Genomic DNA, 16,205 nt, shown 5'->3' with positions numbered 1-16,205 from the left:
TCACCTGTCAAAGCAGCCGGCTGTGAAAGTGTGGTGAGCCCCAAGGTAGCCCCCGCTGTAGGCCATACTCAGACAGTGGCGCGGCTCTCCAGCGAGGGCCATCTGAACAGAAATGGGGCCCTGGAGCGGCAGCGCACGAGCCCCCGGCTGGAGACCAGAGGTCAGGCTTGGGTAGGAGGGGAACCCACCCCCAGGAGTAATGGAGGGAGCCCCAGTTAGGAGACCCATCCTGTGGCTCTGAAGGAAGTCCTGAGACATGTTCACCACAGGCCCCAAAGCCTGGGAGTCAGCTAGCGCCTGCAGCTGAGACAAGGACGGGGAATGCTGGGAAAGGTGTGGGAAGACGTCCGGCTGAAAGAGCAGTTGTGGTGTGGATGAGGTGGAGGAGGAGGAAGAGGCCGGTCTCTGGATGGCTGACACAGGAGAGAGGTGAGAGGTCTGGGGCTGAGACTGCAGAGAGGAGGGACGGTGAGGAGGAGTGGATTTGGTCTTGTTGGCCTCCTTAACGTCGTTGTCATGAGCACTGTGGAACGGAAAGGTACACGTAAAAAAAAAAAGAAAATGCATCATCCTTGCATTGCAGGGAGAGAGCAAAATGTGTGTATAACTGACTAAACGATCTATCCACAAAAAAATGGCTGCTCAGAATCCATTAACAGAGATCAGTCTGTATCAACCGTTTTTACTCCCACAATAGTGTGAACATGTGCAAACAATTACACTTACACAGATGCACACAAATAAACACACACAGCCGCCCACTGACCAAGAAACGTGCAACTTAATTGCAGTTGTTAAATTACACAGCACTGAGGCTATCAGCTAGGATTATCAGATGGACGGGCTTTGTCAGATGATACACACAACATTATAAGCCTCTACTGGTTAAAGCAACAGGCATCTTATAATCCAAAACCATGGCAACCAAAAATATAGAGAGATAGGGGCCTTAATGACTTCTACCTTGAGCTGCCCACTACACTTTGAGAGGCTTGTCCGCCAGCCTGGCTTTCTGTTTTTCCTCTACGTGTGTGTGTGTGTGTGTGTGTGTCCCTTACAGCAGCATGAGTTCAATGCACTGGGTGAGGTGGTCCCAGGTGTAGCCTGTTAGTAGATGCAGAGCAGTCGTCCAGCTAGGGGAAATCTGAAGGCAAATACGAGACGCTGCCACACACGCAGCAGCAACCTGGGATGGTCGGAAACTCAGGAAGGCGTGGTCTAGAAGAACCCAGAGACAAGAGTTTCATAAATACTTAGATCACATTTACACCACAAGCTAATAAATTCATGTCCAACACTGCTGGAACAAGAAAAGCAAAGTCCAGTTCTCCTTCCTCCTCTTAACCCACCTTGCAGCGAGACTTCCAGAAAGTAGTGAGTGTATTTGTCCATGAAAGCCTTGGTCTTGGAGAGGGAGGAGAGGGGCCAGCCGTTGTATAGGTCGCCCTCCTGCACAGAGGCATGGAGGTAGTAGTCAATAAAGTGGGCGGGTGTGGGCATGCACAGATTCCAGCCAAAGGTCTCCAGCAGCAGAAGCTCCATTTTGATCAGATCCTTCTTGTTGAGAACCAGGTTCAGGCTGCACATAAAGCCCAGAGAGTTTAGCTGCTCCAGTTTGGGAACCCGGTCCTCCTTCTCCTCAAATTTACCTGGAAGGAAAGGAAGGGACACAGAACAGTGTTTATACTCCACAGCCACATTTGACAGTGTGAGGTGACAAGACAGACTGCACATACTCTAAACATTTTAGTGCATCATAGACAATAGAAAAAAAAAAATGTGAAGACATTACAGCTGAACATGAAAGTGCTTGGATTGCATTAGATGAATGCATTTGCTCCCCACTTTATTTTCACAATAATTCAAAAACATCATCCTACGAAAATAGATTTTTTTGCAGAGCTGAAACAATCAGATTAACAGATTAGTTGACCAAAAGAAAATTAATCTGCAACAAATCTGATAATAAATTAATCATCAAGATTATCAAGGAATAGTGGCATACAGTCCATTCATTCTGCTCCTCAAATGTGAGAATTTGCAGTTTTAGATCTTTAAAAAGTGAAAAATGTGGGGTTCTGTCATTTTTCACTATTTGACATTTTATAGACAATACAATGAATGGATTAATCAAAACAATAATCGATGAAAATATTAGTTGCAGCTCATTTATTTGCCAGATGCTTTTTGGAAATCATAGCCACAGCGGTCGCACATACTAACAATCAATAAGCAAATTAGACAACTACCTGTAGAACTTAAATTCTTTCAATGTTCATTATATCTTCATCACAAAATCCCAATAAATACACCAACTAGCTTTAAAAAGAGAAGCAAGGAACATTTCAACAGAAAATATCACCTTAAAACCAGTCATCTTGATATGAGGCAATGATATATCTTTGCAAAAGAATGAATTAGTTTCTCTCAGTATTACAATGAATATTACCACATGGAGAAGGTTTATGGTCAGCCCTAAAGAGCCAGCTTACTCCAGCTTCCACAAAACCTAACAAGTGCCTGCTAAGCATTAGCAATTAAGCTGACTATTACTGAACATCTGGCCATAAAGCTCAACTATTACACTAACAGGGAAGCATCGCTATAGGCTTACAGAGTGTGGGGCACTTACTGTGGATTAAACAAGTCTCACACTTTCTATGAAAAAGCCAGTTAGCCCGATCCCTAATGTTTCTGTCCCTCGCTCCAGATCCTCGCAGACATTACAGCGGTGCCATTATGGTGAGCCCCCTCCCCTCCTAAGATATCCTCCTTTCCATGGCAACAGCCCCGAGGCCTCAGGGGTCCATGTGACCAATGAAGAGGGGCGAGTCTGCCTTTAATCCAAGGGTCCAACAGGCCTCCTCTGCTCAAACTTCAAAATTGAGGGAGGTGTCAGGTTACTCTGATACAGACTTTCCTCTACAACATGTGCCTGAGCTACACCACTTTAAGCAGGACGATGTGGGGACACATTGTGGATTCACAATGAAACTGAAACCAAAATTATAGCTCAACTCTCTGTGAATATAATAATGATATATAGGACAGATCATTTTTGATAAAGGTAAGACTTTACTTTAAGTCCCCCTATCTAGCATTCAGCAACAGTATATAAACATTTAATAAATGGTTTATTAAAACACTAGCAGATATGTGTTTATTAATGTATTTGTCAACAACTATGACTCCTCATGACAAATACTGGATATTAACACTTTGTCCTGATATCTGCGTACAACTACAATATAGTAGGTTATAAACCACTTATTAAATGTTTACATGCTGTTTATAAATGTTAAATAGGGGGATACTAATTTACCTATAAGTATTGAGTGGGTCTTTGAAAAAACAAACTTATTAGTGTTGTCTATTTAATGGCAACAGTTTCTAAACAACCTGAAACATATCTTAGGCATTTCTGTACTTCTTGTTATTTATCAGACAACATATACACCAATATATCTGCAAGAAGCGAATATTGGTAGATATATCAGAACGACTGTAGCTCTACGATTTCTCTCGCTCTACCCAGAATTATTCTTCAGTCACTATATTTGTGGGAAGTATGGTTAGCATGAGTACAAAACAAAGCTAAGAATTACCTCTCAAAGTATATAAACCTGATTCTAAAAATACTTTTGCAGCAGCCAAATGGGGCCCTTCACAATTCATATAAACACACCAACAATCACACACATACACACTGCTGACCAGTGTGTATGTGGCCATTCAGTCGCTGTTGCAGAATCACTAGGTATTACATCCACGGGCCGGGATTATTAAGTTATGTTTCGGCTTTGTGAAAATATGCATCCAGCTGGAAATTACAACAACCCTTCTGTTGGGGTAAATCTTGGCCCGTAATCTAAAACCATGGCAACCAAACATTAAGAACTGGGGCTTTATTGACTTTTCCGAGCTGCAGTTAGAAGTGGACAACAATTGTCCGTGGTGCCACAGCTATTGTGGATGTCTTTCATGGACCTCATTAACCCCTTTATGCCCACGTCTCAGGGAGTGGGGCGTCTTCCTACCGAGTGCGAGTTTTACCACTGATGTTGCGACCTACCATTAAACAGGGCAGGAGAGAGGAAGAGGGGGAATGGTTGAGAGAGCACGAGGGGAGGGGTGTGGGGGATCTGCAGCCCAACAGGCCACAGGGGTAATTAGCAGAGAGGCAATAATGGCATCTCTCCACCAGAACAGGAAGCACTGTGAAGCAGGGCTGTTTATACCCACCAGGGCTCGTTCCACAGCCCAGTCCACACTTGCCCCATTCTCTCACCCTCATATCCTCTGGATCAGGCCTCTGTCTCCTGCTAGACTGCTATGTCCACACAGACGCTGCCATAAAAAGCCATCAATGTCCCCAATCTCCACACAACTCCAGCCTCTTTGATCTTAAGAAAGACACAGTGCAAGTCAATCTCCTCATTGTGCTATGTGATTAGTCCTCTGGTTTACTACTGTGGGTGACCAGGCACATGAGACATGGGATGCCCAAAAGCTTTGAAAACAAAAAACAAAGCAACTTCAGAGGGACCTACAAAAGTACAGTATGATTAGAGCCACAAACCTGTTTGATTTACTGAAAAAAAAGAACCAACTCCTGTGTGTATTTACAGCCTGTATGACAAAACAGTGGTCTCATTCATTTCAAAGAGCTGGCACAGCAAGGGTGCAGCCACAGAGGGCTCCAGCAAAAAACAGAAGTTGATCCTGGTTCTACTTCATCTGCAGCACAACCCAACATCAAGCAACAGGGCCAGGTATCCTTTGAAATCGTTGTGCTAATTAGGGCTGCAGCTAACTACTATTTACAGTATGCATTGATCTGTCAATTGTTATTTGATCGATTAGTTTGGTCATCACCTTTTCCCAAAACTCAAGGTGACGTCTTCAAATTGCTTGTTTTGTCCGACCAACAGTCCAAAACACAAAGACATTCATTATACTATCTATTGAACTATAAAACTAAGCAAATATTCACATTTGAGAAGCTTGAAAGAATACTTTTTGCTTAAACTTATCAAAATTGTTGCGGATTAATTTTCTGTAGATCGACTAATCCACTAATCATTTCAGCTCTAGTGCTCGAGTTTCAGTTCTGATAGCAAAATAATACTCTTCAGTACTTTAGTTTGAGGAATGTTTTTCTACAGGACCCTTTTATTTTTCACTTAAATTATGCCAAATTTATCAAAGAATTAGTGTTTAATGTCTCATTACAAACAGACATACAAGATCTAATATTAGCTGAGTTATTATTTAGATCAGGAAATATCTGATCCATGAATACATGAACAAGACTAGTGCACAAACCAATTTGAATACCTTGTAGTGTCCGCCATGTAGTGTTGCGTTACTTCACACTTTGCCTCACAAGTTGTACAATTCCATCTCAAACAAATATAACCCCTCAGTGCATCAGTGCCTGATCTGCCATTTGACTGGACTTCCTGATTTGTACGTCATCTTCTCGCTGCAGCCCTGTAGCAACATGCCGACACCAATGCAGCCCCTTGTTTTATTGTTGTCAGTGTGAATGTGGCCTAAGAGAGATGGTGCATTCCTCTCCTGTGAGTTCAGCCTACCTGGAATGCAGGCGGCTAAATGATCCTATCTAAAGTCAGGGTGCAGGGAAGAGACACACTGATGAAGAAGAAAAAAAAAACAGCCTTCCTATTCATCTATACCAACTACCTTTACCATACACTGCAACTACAGGACACATACCCTTTCTCACAGCACCCACAGGTGATGATGATGAGAAAAGGTCGAGTAAACAGCGAGAAGTTAAAGGTTAGGGGTTAGGGAGAGGTAAGGCCAGGATGCGGGGCCTCCCCCCAGGTGCGCTGTTTGGGGAAGAGGTGGGGGTAGGGTGGGGAGGGGTTTCGGGTGATAGGGGCTTTTAGGAAACCTGAGAGCTGTATTCTCACGCAGAGAGAAAGGCCTCTGTTTCTGTTGCTCTTCATTTTGCAGACATCATGTAGCCTAATTCTAGTCCATTTGGATCAGTCCTCAAAACAGTTCCTCTAAAAAAAATGTAAAGTGACCAAAACCAACTCTATGCTTTCACACAGTAAACAAAAAACTAAATCTACCCAAAAAAAACCTAAAGCACTTTTAAAAAGTAAGCAGTAACATAGACATCAGGTATGTGATGTAGATCACTCACATATATTTGGTAATATCAAAAGAATACTGCTTTGGGAAATGATATGTAAGGTATCACAACAAATTAGGACTAGGATATAAGGTCGCTGTGAGTTGTATGGTACATTATCTCTGTAATTTCTCCAAAAGTGTGATGAAAAGCGACAGATATTTGTTTGAAATACAATTATTAGCAAGTGAAAAAGCTATTACGAAGAACTGGAGGTTAATAGTGTTCCCAACACATAACCAGTGGGTAATAATTGTTGAGGAAATCTTCTAAATGGGAAAACTGACACATATCTTGAGACTACAAGGAGCACAACCGGGGAAAAAAATGACATTATACAAGAATCAAAACGGGGACATTGTAGGGCGCTACAAATGACAGGACTACATATGATTCAAACTGTTTTTATGTTACCTACTGTCATCATTTAATGTTGATTATCTCTTGCTAATAAAGATTTCATTGAAAATGTAAGGTAATCTTCGTTTTCTTCCTCATTCTCTTCTTTTTCTCCACAACTTGACAGCCGTGGAGGAATTTCCTCTGCTCTTTAAACTCCTTTTATTTGCCGGTTCATCTTTCATTGGGAGTGTGAAATTGGTCACAGCTCCATCACAGAATCTCCATGTTGCCACCCCTGGCCCCGGCAGCTCTCACAATGTAGGCCCGGGCTGACCCTTGACCCCTGATGCTAATGCCTGGTTGACCAAGGAGAATCCTAGAAACCCAGCCCTGTGTGTGCATGCATGTGTGTGCGTGGTGCGTTGTTGGGGGATCTATCGAGTTAGGGTGTAAAGCGCCTTGCCGTATGGGTGACGAGGGCTGACACAGGGAGTGTGTGAACAAACAGCCTTAGGCATTACACAACGAAACCGAATATAATTAAATCCTAACATTTGTACTATGTTACGCCAGATCTATCACATAAACAAGAAGGTGAACTGGTGCTTTGGTAGCATCTGATAATAATGAATAATATTCATTTTTTTGCAAACCCATCTGTACATCTTTACATAATGTGTTTAATTATGAGAGCCCCACATGACAACAGCTCCGTCAGAATTATTGTCAAACCTCCAAGAAGGGGATAAGGGGGAAGTGGGTTCCCTATTAATCTACATTTCAGGGCACCCTGCTGGGTGGTTCAGTTCTAACATGTCCCATTTTGCAGGCCACCACCTCTACCTCCCTTTCTTCCCTGTTTAACATCAGCAGCCGACCTGCCTTTGAAGTACCGCTCTCCGCTCGTTTCCCAACCCCCCAGGGACGTGGGGCTGCTTTTACTGGCCGCCCTGTCCCAGGACCAGCTCACTCTTCCTCTCCCTGACAAGGTGAGAGAATGAAGAGGAAACACAGCCAGCAGCCAAAGGTAAAAGGACACCATCAGAGCCCAGTCGGTTAAATGGTTATACGGCAGTAAAGCATTACCCTTTCAATAGGAAATTCTCTAATGGATTAGACTTCAATGTGAATCTTAATTAGATGATCACAAGAAGAAAAAAAGTCCATAGGTTTATCCAAAGGTTGCCACAGCAACCATCTCCTCATTTAGCAAAATAACATACACACACACACAAACACACGCCTGCACACACAACAACCTCCACCCCTCATTCTCTGCTCCCCTCCCCCTCTCTGGGAAGGGTCTGGCTGCCTGGCTGGCTGTCCTGCTTGCATTTGACGGGCTTTTGTTTGAGGCCTGACTCGGAGAGCATATGGCAGGTGCCCCTCAGCACACAGTTCCTCCCCACCCCCGGGCTCCAAGGCCTATGTAAGTGCACTGTGTAGTCAATATAACTGCGCCTCTTGTGCGTTTCACAGGATGCTCTTTTTTTTGTTTAAAGACCCTTCACTGAATCATGTTCACTGAACAAAATAGATTAAATCCAGTTCAACAATAACTTGCTGTAAAAACACACCACAAAACAGATCACAAGAGCATCAAAGTATCATAATCAAGAGCCAAAGAAGAAACATAACAAAATACATGGAGAGAATAAAACATGGTGACAACAAAAAAATCCATAAGATTCTTGTACCAGCTGGCAGCAGAGGTACGACCATGATGTCATTTACCATAACAAATAGCTGCAGTATGCAGAGCTCTGACTTCAGGGACCAAGATCTGCCAAGAAGACTGATGTGATCACTGCAGGACTTCATGCAATGCAACACAATAGAAACTTAAGTTTGGGGAAGTGGACGGGTTTATTCAGTAAATACACAAACAGTCTTCACTGAAATTCACATTAAATTTCCCAAGAGTTTGGTTTCTTTGAATAATTGGATTCTCTGGAATGAGGTGAGGTCTCTAAATAAGTGCCCGACAGTCAATAACACTCAATCTCTGTGGGTTTGAAAAACTGACCATAATCTTCCTCCTGCAAATGAAGAGGAGCTCATCCATGAACAAATGCATGCAAACACAAGTACCCACAAAAACACACACACAATAGAGTAACAGGATTAAGCAGTGACTGCTGAGAGGCACAAAAGAGGTAGCGATTAATTAACCGAGTGCAGAAGGCAGAATAATTTAAAGAAAGACAATGTATTTGTGCCTGTCAAAGGCAGGCAGTGGGACCTGGGGAGGCCGTTCAATAACTAGGCCAGATTCCAAAGCACCTCAGGACAGATAAAAACCCAAGACAACTTTGAATCAAACACCCTTTCAAGCCTTCATCAATCATGGCAGAGACTCCCTAGAGTCCTGGAGGAGTCAGAGGCAGGAGAGCTGAGAGGAGAGAGCCTGACTAACTGAAAGTCACAATCAAAAGATTCAATAAAAAACCTGATTAATCTATTAGAGAATAGAAGAAGAACCTCTGTCCACGTTGGCTTGATTATATTTATATCACTCTATGAGCAATCTCTCAAAGCTATTCTTGGACTCTCAGGAGATCGCTTTTAAATAAAACCTCTTTTAAGTCTCATATTCAAATTTATCCCACCACAGAAACTGATTGCAATGATGGCCTGTGCACGACTACGAACACACACACACACACGCACACACACGCACACACACACACACACACACACAGAGCCCTCCCAAGTGAGCGGGCCCTGTTCCAGGCTCCCACTTTGACGGCATCATTAGTCTAATTACCCATGATGCCAAGGGCTGCATTAATGTACAGAAAACCTCACAGTCTGTTAATCACCAGACAGACACAGAGACACTAATAACTACCACACAACCTGCACCGTGCTTCAGCAGGGGAAGAAAGATTAACACACCTGCTTTACACAAAACACACACAAAGACACTACTTTATATTTCACAGCAGAGAAGCATGTTGGTTACTGGTTATCACGCTGAAATTAATATGAATAAATCATCAGTTCACTCACTTCTGCAGAAACACAGTTTGAGAAAGGAGGCAAAAGCAAAGAATAGCATCAACCAACCATCAGTGTAGGAGAGAACAGATATTTAGGAATTTAAATCCAAAGCTTTAACCTGATTGTTTAAATCTACAGTGCAATCACCAAGTATGGATTAGGGTTAAGGAATAATATCAGGCTTTGGCTACACAGGAAATATTTGTTAGTAGGATCAATTTGTTCTTGGTTTGGGTCTTTTTATGGTTGAGAAAAATATACAAAATCATAATACTTATCCTTTAGGTATGAAAACATGGGCTGATCACAGAGAAAAGTGCTACTAGAGAATTAACCTCAAGACAAAATGGATTTGTATGGAGATGATGGGTAGGCCGTCCTCTCAACGATTCACATTTTCAATGACAGAGTAAAAAAAGAAAAAACCTCACACTTTTGATTAGAGGACATTTTGACCTTGGCAGATGCGATACTAGCTCATCTCAAACGGACTGGATGGGACTAAAGCAACAGCAGCAGCCCCAGACATGTTATTACAGCCATGACCAAAGACATACAAAATGTTCTGCAGACACAAGTATAAACCCCAACCGTTTCTCCTAAAACAATGGCACAGTCATCCACACACAATGGCAATCTTGTTAAACCAACGTTACAGCTACAGTAAACTGTCATTACAGGCTATCAGATCAGTCTGAAAAGTGGAGCTGGAAGAAAAAATACCATCATGGTCTCTTGAGCGTAACTCAAATTAGCCTTGTTGCAGGAAGTGTTTCACCTTGTGCCATCTGTGCAGAAACCACAGCCACACTATCTCTCTGAGCACAGAAGATTTACAGTGTGGCTCTTCTGCACTTACAGATCAAGTCGAAATACAATGATTTTCGAGATGAAACACAGAAGCTCATCTTAGTAAAGTTACAGCTGTACTAGACTTAAGTTTAGATTTAAGAAATACATTTTCCAAAACATATATTTAAACACTTAAAAAGAACAATGAAGAGTTGTTCTTGAAATAAATGTTCCTAAAAAACAAAACAAACATCTAGCTGGAAGGCTGATAATGGACTTACTAGCTAGGAGCAGACAGGAGAGGGCGATGACATAGAGCTGCTTGACAGCCACATCGTAGTGGTCCATGAACAAGTCCAGCAGGTAGACGGCGAGGTGACGTGCAGTAGGACAGAGCTGGTAGCGATTACTCAGGATGGCCAACAAGTCTGCAAAGTACCGTCGCATGCCAATCTGCGGAGAGTGGGCCCGGTAGACCGGTAGCTTCAGCTCCTGGAGAGGAAGAAGGGGAGAGGGATGGGGGGGGGGGGCAGGAAGAAGTGGTGGAGAAACACGGGGGTTGTAAAGAATATGCATAATAATAGCGAGCCATGCATGTCTCCTGCTGACAGGGTTTAACTGTTGACAGGAGAGCTGCTGTGGGTCTAAAATACTCATACCGAGAATAAAACTCAATTTACCATCAGAAATTCTTGATTATGCTTCAGCCTCATTTCAATTTCATTTAATTCACCATCGCTGCAGAGAACAGGAGCTAATATGGGTCACTGCAGGGGTCTCTGAAGAAATGGGCGGTGGCGTGTAAGTGTGTGTGTGGTTCGGGGGGGGGGGGGGGGGGTTGAGTAGTAGATAGGATTAGGTTTCACCCCTAGCACATCTCCTATTCATGTTCAATTAGCTGCATGTGTTTCAAAGTGGGAGGAAGATGCTTGGGGCATTAGCATTGAGTCAGCCTCAGGTATCTATCTATGCTATCCTGTTTTCAGCAAGAGAAACAGGATAGCAAAAGGCTCCAGTTTCAAAAATTCTGCCTCAGAATAACAAACATTTAGTCCTGGATGAACAAACTCACAGCACGTACTTTCTCTGTATTTAAGCTGCTTATATCAAAAAATGTTTGTTTGTTTTTTGCTCTCTGTGAATCCGAGTAAAAACAAGGGCTTTTGATTTGGATTTAATAAGAGATTGAGGATTGGTAGATTAATCTCCTTAAATTCAAACTGTGAGGGGTCCTTACATTAGAGGAGAAGTACAGAAAACATCCACATCATGTCAGGACTATTGTTCAGGAACATCGTGACCTTAGGCAGGCTCAAACAGTCCCAATGTGGCTCTAAAGCTCCACATTTCAAAATAAACTCATAGCAAAGCTGCAGTCAATACACAAAACACAATGTGCTGTGAGGGCAAAATGTACCAACACTGTTGGGTTTACACAAAATGTCAACTATTTATTTTGAGCTGAACTAAAACAACAATGACGCTCAGTCTGACACTTCAATGGAATCCAAAAATAAGCAGCAGCTCCCATCACAAACCCACATATAACCACTCCACCCCCAGTGCCACAACCAACCATACCACCCAATCCTCCCCAAATGCTGCTCTCCTCCCACTGCTTCAGCCTCTGGTCCATCTGTCTGTCTGGGGGTACAAGGGCAGCAGGAGAGTGGGGGTGGATGTGAAGGGGGGGGCTGCTGGAGTCTGGAGGGGATCCGGGGGGGTCTGTGTGGGGTGGAGAGGTGCCTTTGTGGGGGACCCACACCATCATTAAGGATTCCACAGCTGCCTCTGCCTGATTTGCATGTCTGATAATTTGCCACATGCTACACACCACCACTATCTCCCACATCAGGGCATTACCGCTGCAGCAAACGTCATTAAGGCTGAGGAGACTGTGGGGGAGCAGACGCCATGCAGGAAATCTGAACACTGTGTGGAGGCCTTTATACACACAGCTCTGATACTGAGTCCCCTACCACAAGTTTTACTGTGCCTCAGCTTACCCACGCCTGAAAACATACACACCCAGTCATCAAAAGTTTTTCAACACTTTAAAAGTATTTGTATTAAAATGTAAAGCAATCTGCTAAATATAGATATCTTAACATAGAAAATATGTTAAGATATGCAACTGACAATCATTTTATGTTTAATAAATGTATTGATCTTTAAAAATATATAAAATATATCAAACATGCCCATCACAACTTGCCAGAGTCCAGAGTGATCACTTTTTGGTAGGGCTGCAAAGATTAGTAAATTAATCAAATTGGCGGTTGAAAAAAAAAAAATCAGCAGCAATTCAGTAATCAGCTCATCGTTTAAGTAAATTTTCAAGTACAAATGCCAGTAACACTTGATGACTCCTAATGTTTGATTCCTGTGACATACAAATGACTTAAACGAGTATTTGATTATCAAAATCATGTGTTGTCCCAATTTTCTGTCAATCGAATAACTAAATAATCAAGTATACTGTTTCAGCATTAGAAATAAGGATCTGAGAGCTTTCAGATTTATAGGTACTTAATTACAAATATATCAGCAGTCACCATGAGAGGTAAATGTAAGCTCATGGCAGAGAAAAATCAAGCCTTTGTTCCTCTGAGGAGTGAAATGTTCGTCTTCCTGGAAAAATGGCGAGACTCTTTCAGTATCTTTATCATGAGGAGTGCTGCAACGATTAGTTGATTGACAGAAAATTAATGTGCAACTATTTTACTACTGATAAATTAATTGCCATTTGCTGGTCAAATAAAACAAGTTAACAAAATAGATCACCTTGGGATGTGAGAAATCTTAACATGTATTTTTCACCATTTTCTGACATTTTATAGATAAAACAACTAATCAAGTTTAGTTAGATGAATTCATTCGTTGCAGCTCTAATTAAGAGTTACACCATCAAAAGATATCTAGAAACTGGAGAACACGCTGTTCTCAAAGGGGTGAGTAACAACACAGACAAATACACAGTATGTCGTCTGCTACAGGTGCTTAAATAAAGCACTCACCTCTCATCTGTTTCTATTGAAAGCATCCAGCATTTCTGTCATATGTATCAGATATTTCTATTTAACTCTTTGTAACTTTGCAGCATTTACAATGAAGACAATGCACTGTACAGTATATACTGTGGTGAGTCTGTTGTTTGGGGTTTCACCAGAGATGCTGATATAGGGTAATCAAACCAAGCATTAGACTGACGATGTCTCTCTCTCTCTCTCATTACGGTATATGACGACAGAGTGGGTGTGTTATTTAGTTTCCAGCTCAGCGTGCAAATTTCCATTCGAATCGACAGCTCCCTCTGAGTCACACACTGTCCAGCATGAGTAACCTGCATCAAACTGGGTGTAAATAAATGACTCATTATATGGCTCACAAACATCCGATTCACAATGTGATTCGCTACAGTCCGCACTCTACACATGCACACAATCTCTGGCACGTTTGGGGCACCTGATATCTAAAACCTGATCTGTATTCGTCTCCCTCAGTGTGAAGCTGGCAGCAGAGTCCCAGCTCCAAGATGCCAGTCAAGTGACAGATGTCTCCATTAAAGTGACACATGGGAAGAAATATGATCACGCTTCTGGGTTAATTAAGACATTCTCAATTAATGAGCCTTAACTCCTCCATGTAATCTAATCTAGATCACATTTAAATAGACAACAGGACCATGTAATTATATTTTCTTCCCAACTTTCAACACATTGTGCAGTATATAGTACACTGCTGTGGAATATCAGCATCAGTCTTATTTGTGGGGCTGCAAATAAATACATTTACCAGTTACTTTTTCTTAATTAATCTCTTAATCAATAAAATAGTGAAAAAAATGTGTATCACAATTTCTCCAAATTCTCTATTGATCGATTAATTGGCTGCAACTAACAGTTATATTCATTATTTACAAAACTACCGATTAAATTCTTGATTCATCAATTAATAGATTGGTCTTTAAAATGTCTAACGTGACTTTTTCAAATGTCAAATCCTATTTTCAGGCTGTTGGGAGGATGGGAAAATCTAAATAGACTTAATTATATGAATGTTCCTCACTGTAAATGTCAGGCTTTGTTAAACAGACACAATCAAAACAGGTTTGGCTCATACGGTCAGCGTCCTATCCAAATAAATAATAAAAAGACTCACCTTGATGCGGAGCGACTGATGGATATCTGCAGCTAGCTGTCCCTTCCACCATTGCAACTCCCTCTCCATCTTTCCCATCCAGAGGAGACTTCAAGAATCAAGTTGTACCTGCTGAGACAGACGTGTCCAAAACAAGACAAAGTTCAAACACTTCAAGGTGGCATGCTGGGCTGAGAGGGGTGAAATATATAGTTTTGAAACAGGATATTTGATGAGAAAACCATCTGATACAAGAGAGGGTCAAGTTGAATTAAAGTTATTCTGCAAATGTGTTCATTAAACTTGATTTTTATATGATTAAATCAACTAGACGCTTGTGTTTGTACTGACAACTACAATAAGGCCTTTTTTAATGTATTCATTTTTTGAGAAATACAGTCGTTTTAATAAAGTTTTTGAACACCTTGCTAATCCCACAGCAGAGGTCTCTTCTCCTGCATAGGCCATTTTCTCTGCTCGGGAATTTAAATGGCTCAGTTAAATGCCCGCTCGACCACGCTGTCGGTCAAATGAATCAAAGCAGCCTTTCACTAATGTCACTTTTGACATGGTTGTTGATCAATGCAACGACAAATTACGAACAAATCCCGCACTTTGTTTATCATTCACATCGCGTATGCACCACGAGACAGCGGCCAAACAGTGCAGGCTACACAAGTTAACTGCCCACCGAGCTCACAGATACTGGCCTCGTTTAAAACCAAGAAACTACACGCTGTGATAAAAACTAAACCCCTCCACACAAACACGGCTCATTCCCTCAACATGGCAGCGACCAGGTGAACTTTTCATCTCGGAGGTTATTACATGTGCCACTCACCGCTCCGACGGGAATGCCCCCCAGACCCCTTTGTCTCAGTCCGACATCCTGAGCGAGAGAAGTCCTCTTCGGCTCAACTTTGAGAAAGACCTCTGTTTTTCGGCGAAAACACAACGTTCAGACCCGCGGACAAGTTCGTAAATCACCTGCCACCGCCAAATCCCGGCAACGGGCGTTTGGTCGCGCCGTTTCCCCCCAACTGTTTACACTTTTCCGAGAGATTTAGCTCGGCCGTTTTCTCTCCGGTGGCTCCGCTGTAACAAAGTAACCTCCTCGGCTGCACCAGCTGCTGCCTTTGCGGTGCGAGGCTCGTGTGCTCGACGTGAAGGTCCCTCCTCCAGCCTGGGAGTTGTAGTCCTTCACAGGTCAGCGCCAGAACTACAAGCACCCACGCTTGCTCAGAAAACCTTTTATTTTATTTTATTTTTTTCATTATTTAACTGTTAATTGTAATTCTGTTATTATTGATTTTATTTCTTTGGTAATTACCTTACTTATGATATACTTTATACTGTCCACTAGAACCTAGCTTCTGTAGGGAAATGTTTGATTAATTGGTTGATAGATTAAAGCCATGGACCATCGTGTACATGGGAAAAATACAAAGAAAACCCCTAGTTAAAAATACAAATTTCTCAAAGTAACCCAGGTTTGTTTTTGTTTTTTTTGGACAGGCTATGAGTTAATGCTAAACAAAGACATGCTGTCAACACTGCAGATGAGAAAGTAACAACAATGAGCAGAATTAAACGTTTAAACGTTTTTAACATATCCAGAAAATATCCAAATGATACAAACATTAAAGACAAATGTTATTAAATCTCTTCTTTCAATTAGCCTATTTTCTATCCACGTTGCACAATTAACAACACTGATAACTAGTGAGAAGAGCAATATTTGATCAGTCTAATTTAAAGT

The 16,205-nt window shown here is 42.0% G+C and overlaps 1 protein-coding gene across 1 annotated transcript; it reads right to left on the bottom strand.

The window, feature by feature from the left end:
• On the bottom strand, positions 1–15,359 carry ccnjl (cyclin J-like). The gene is made up of 6 exons (XM_070913547.1): positions 15,288–15,359; positions 14,468–14,578; positions 10,588–10,798; positions 1,350–1,649; positions 1,059–1,218; positions 1–523 (listed from the first exon to the last, which is right to left on the bottom strand). The coding sequence occupies exons 2-6, from the start codon at positions 14,543–14,545 to the stop codon at positions 1–3; spliced, it is 1,272 nt and encodes a 423-aa protein (XP_070769648.1). The 5' UTR covers positions 14,546–14,578; positions 15,288–15,359.
• Between the last annotated feature and the right edge of the window lie 846 nt (positions 15,360–16,205).

This window comes from Enoplosus armatus, chromosome 10 (genome assembly GCF_043641665.1).
Source record: "Enoplosus armatus isolate fEnoArm2 chromosome 10, fEnoArm2.hap1, whole genome shotgun sequence".
Lineage (NCBI taxonomy): Eukaryota > Metazoa > Chordata > Actinopteri > Centrarchiformes > Enoplosidae > Enoplosus > Enoplosus armatus.
This window is presented reverse-complemented; position numbering and strand designations above follow the sequence as displayed.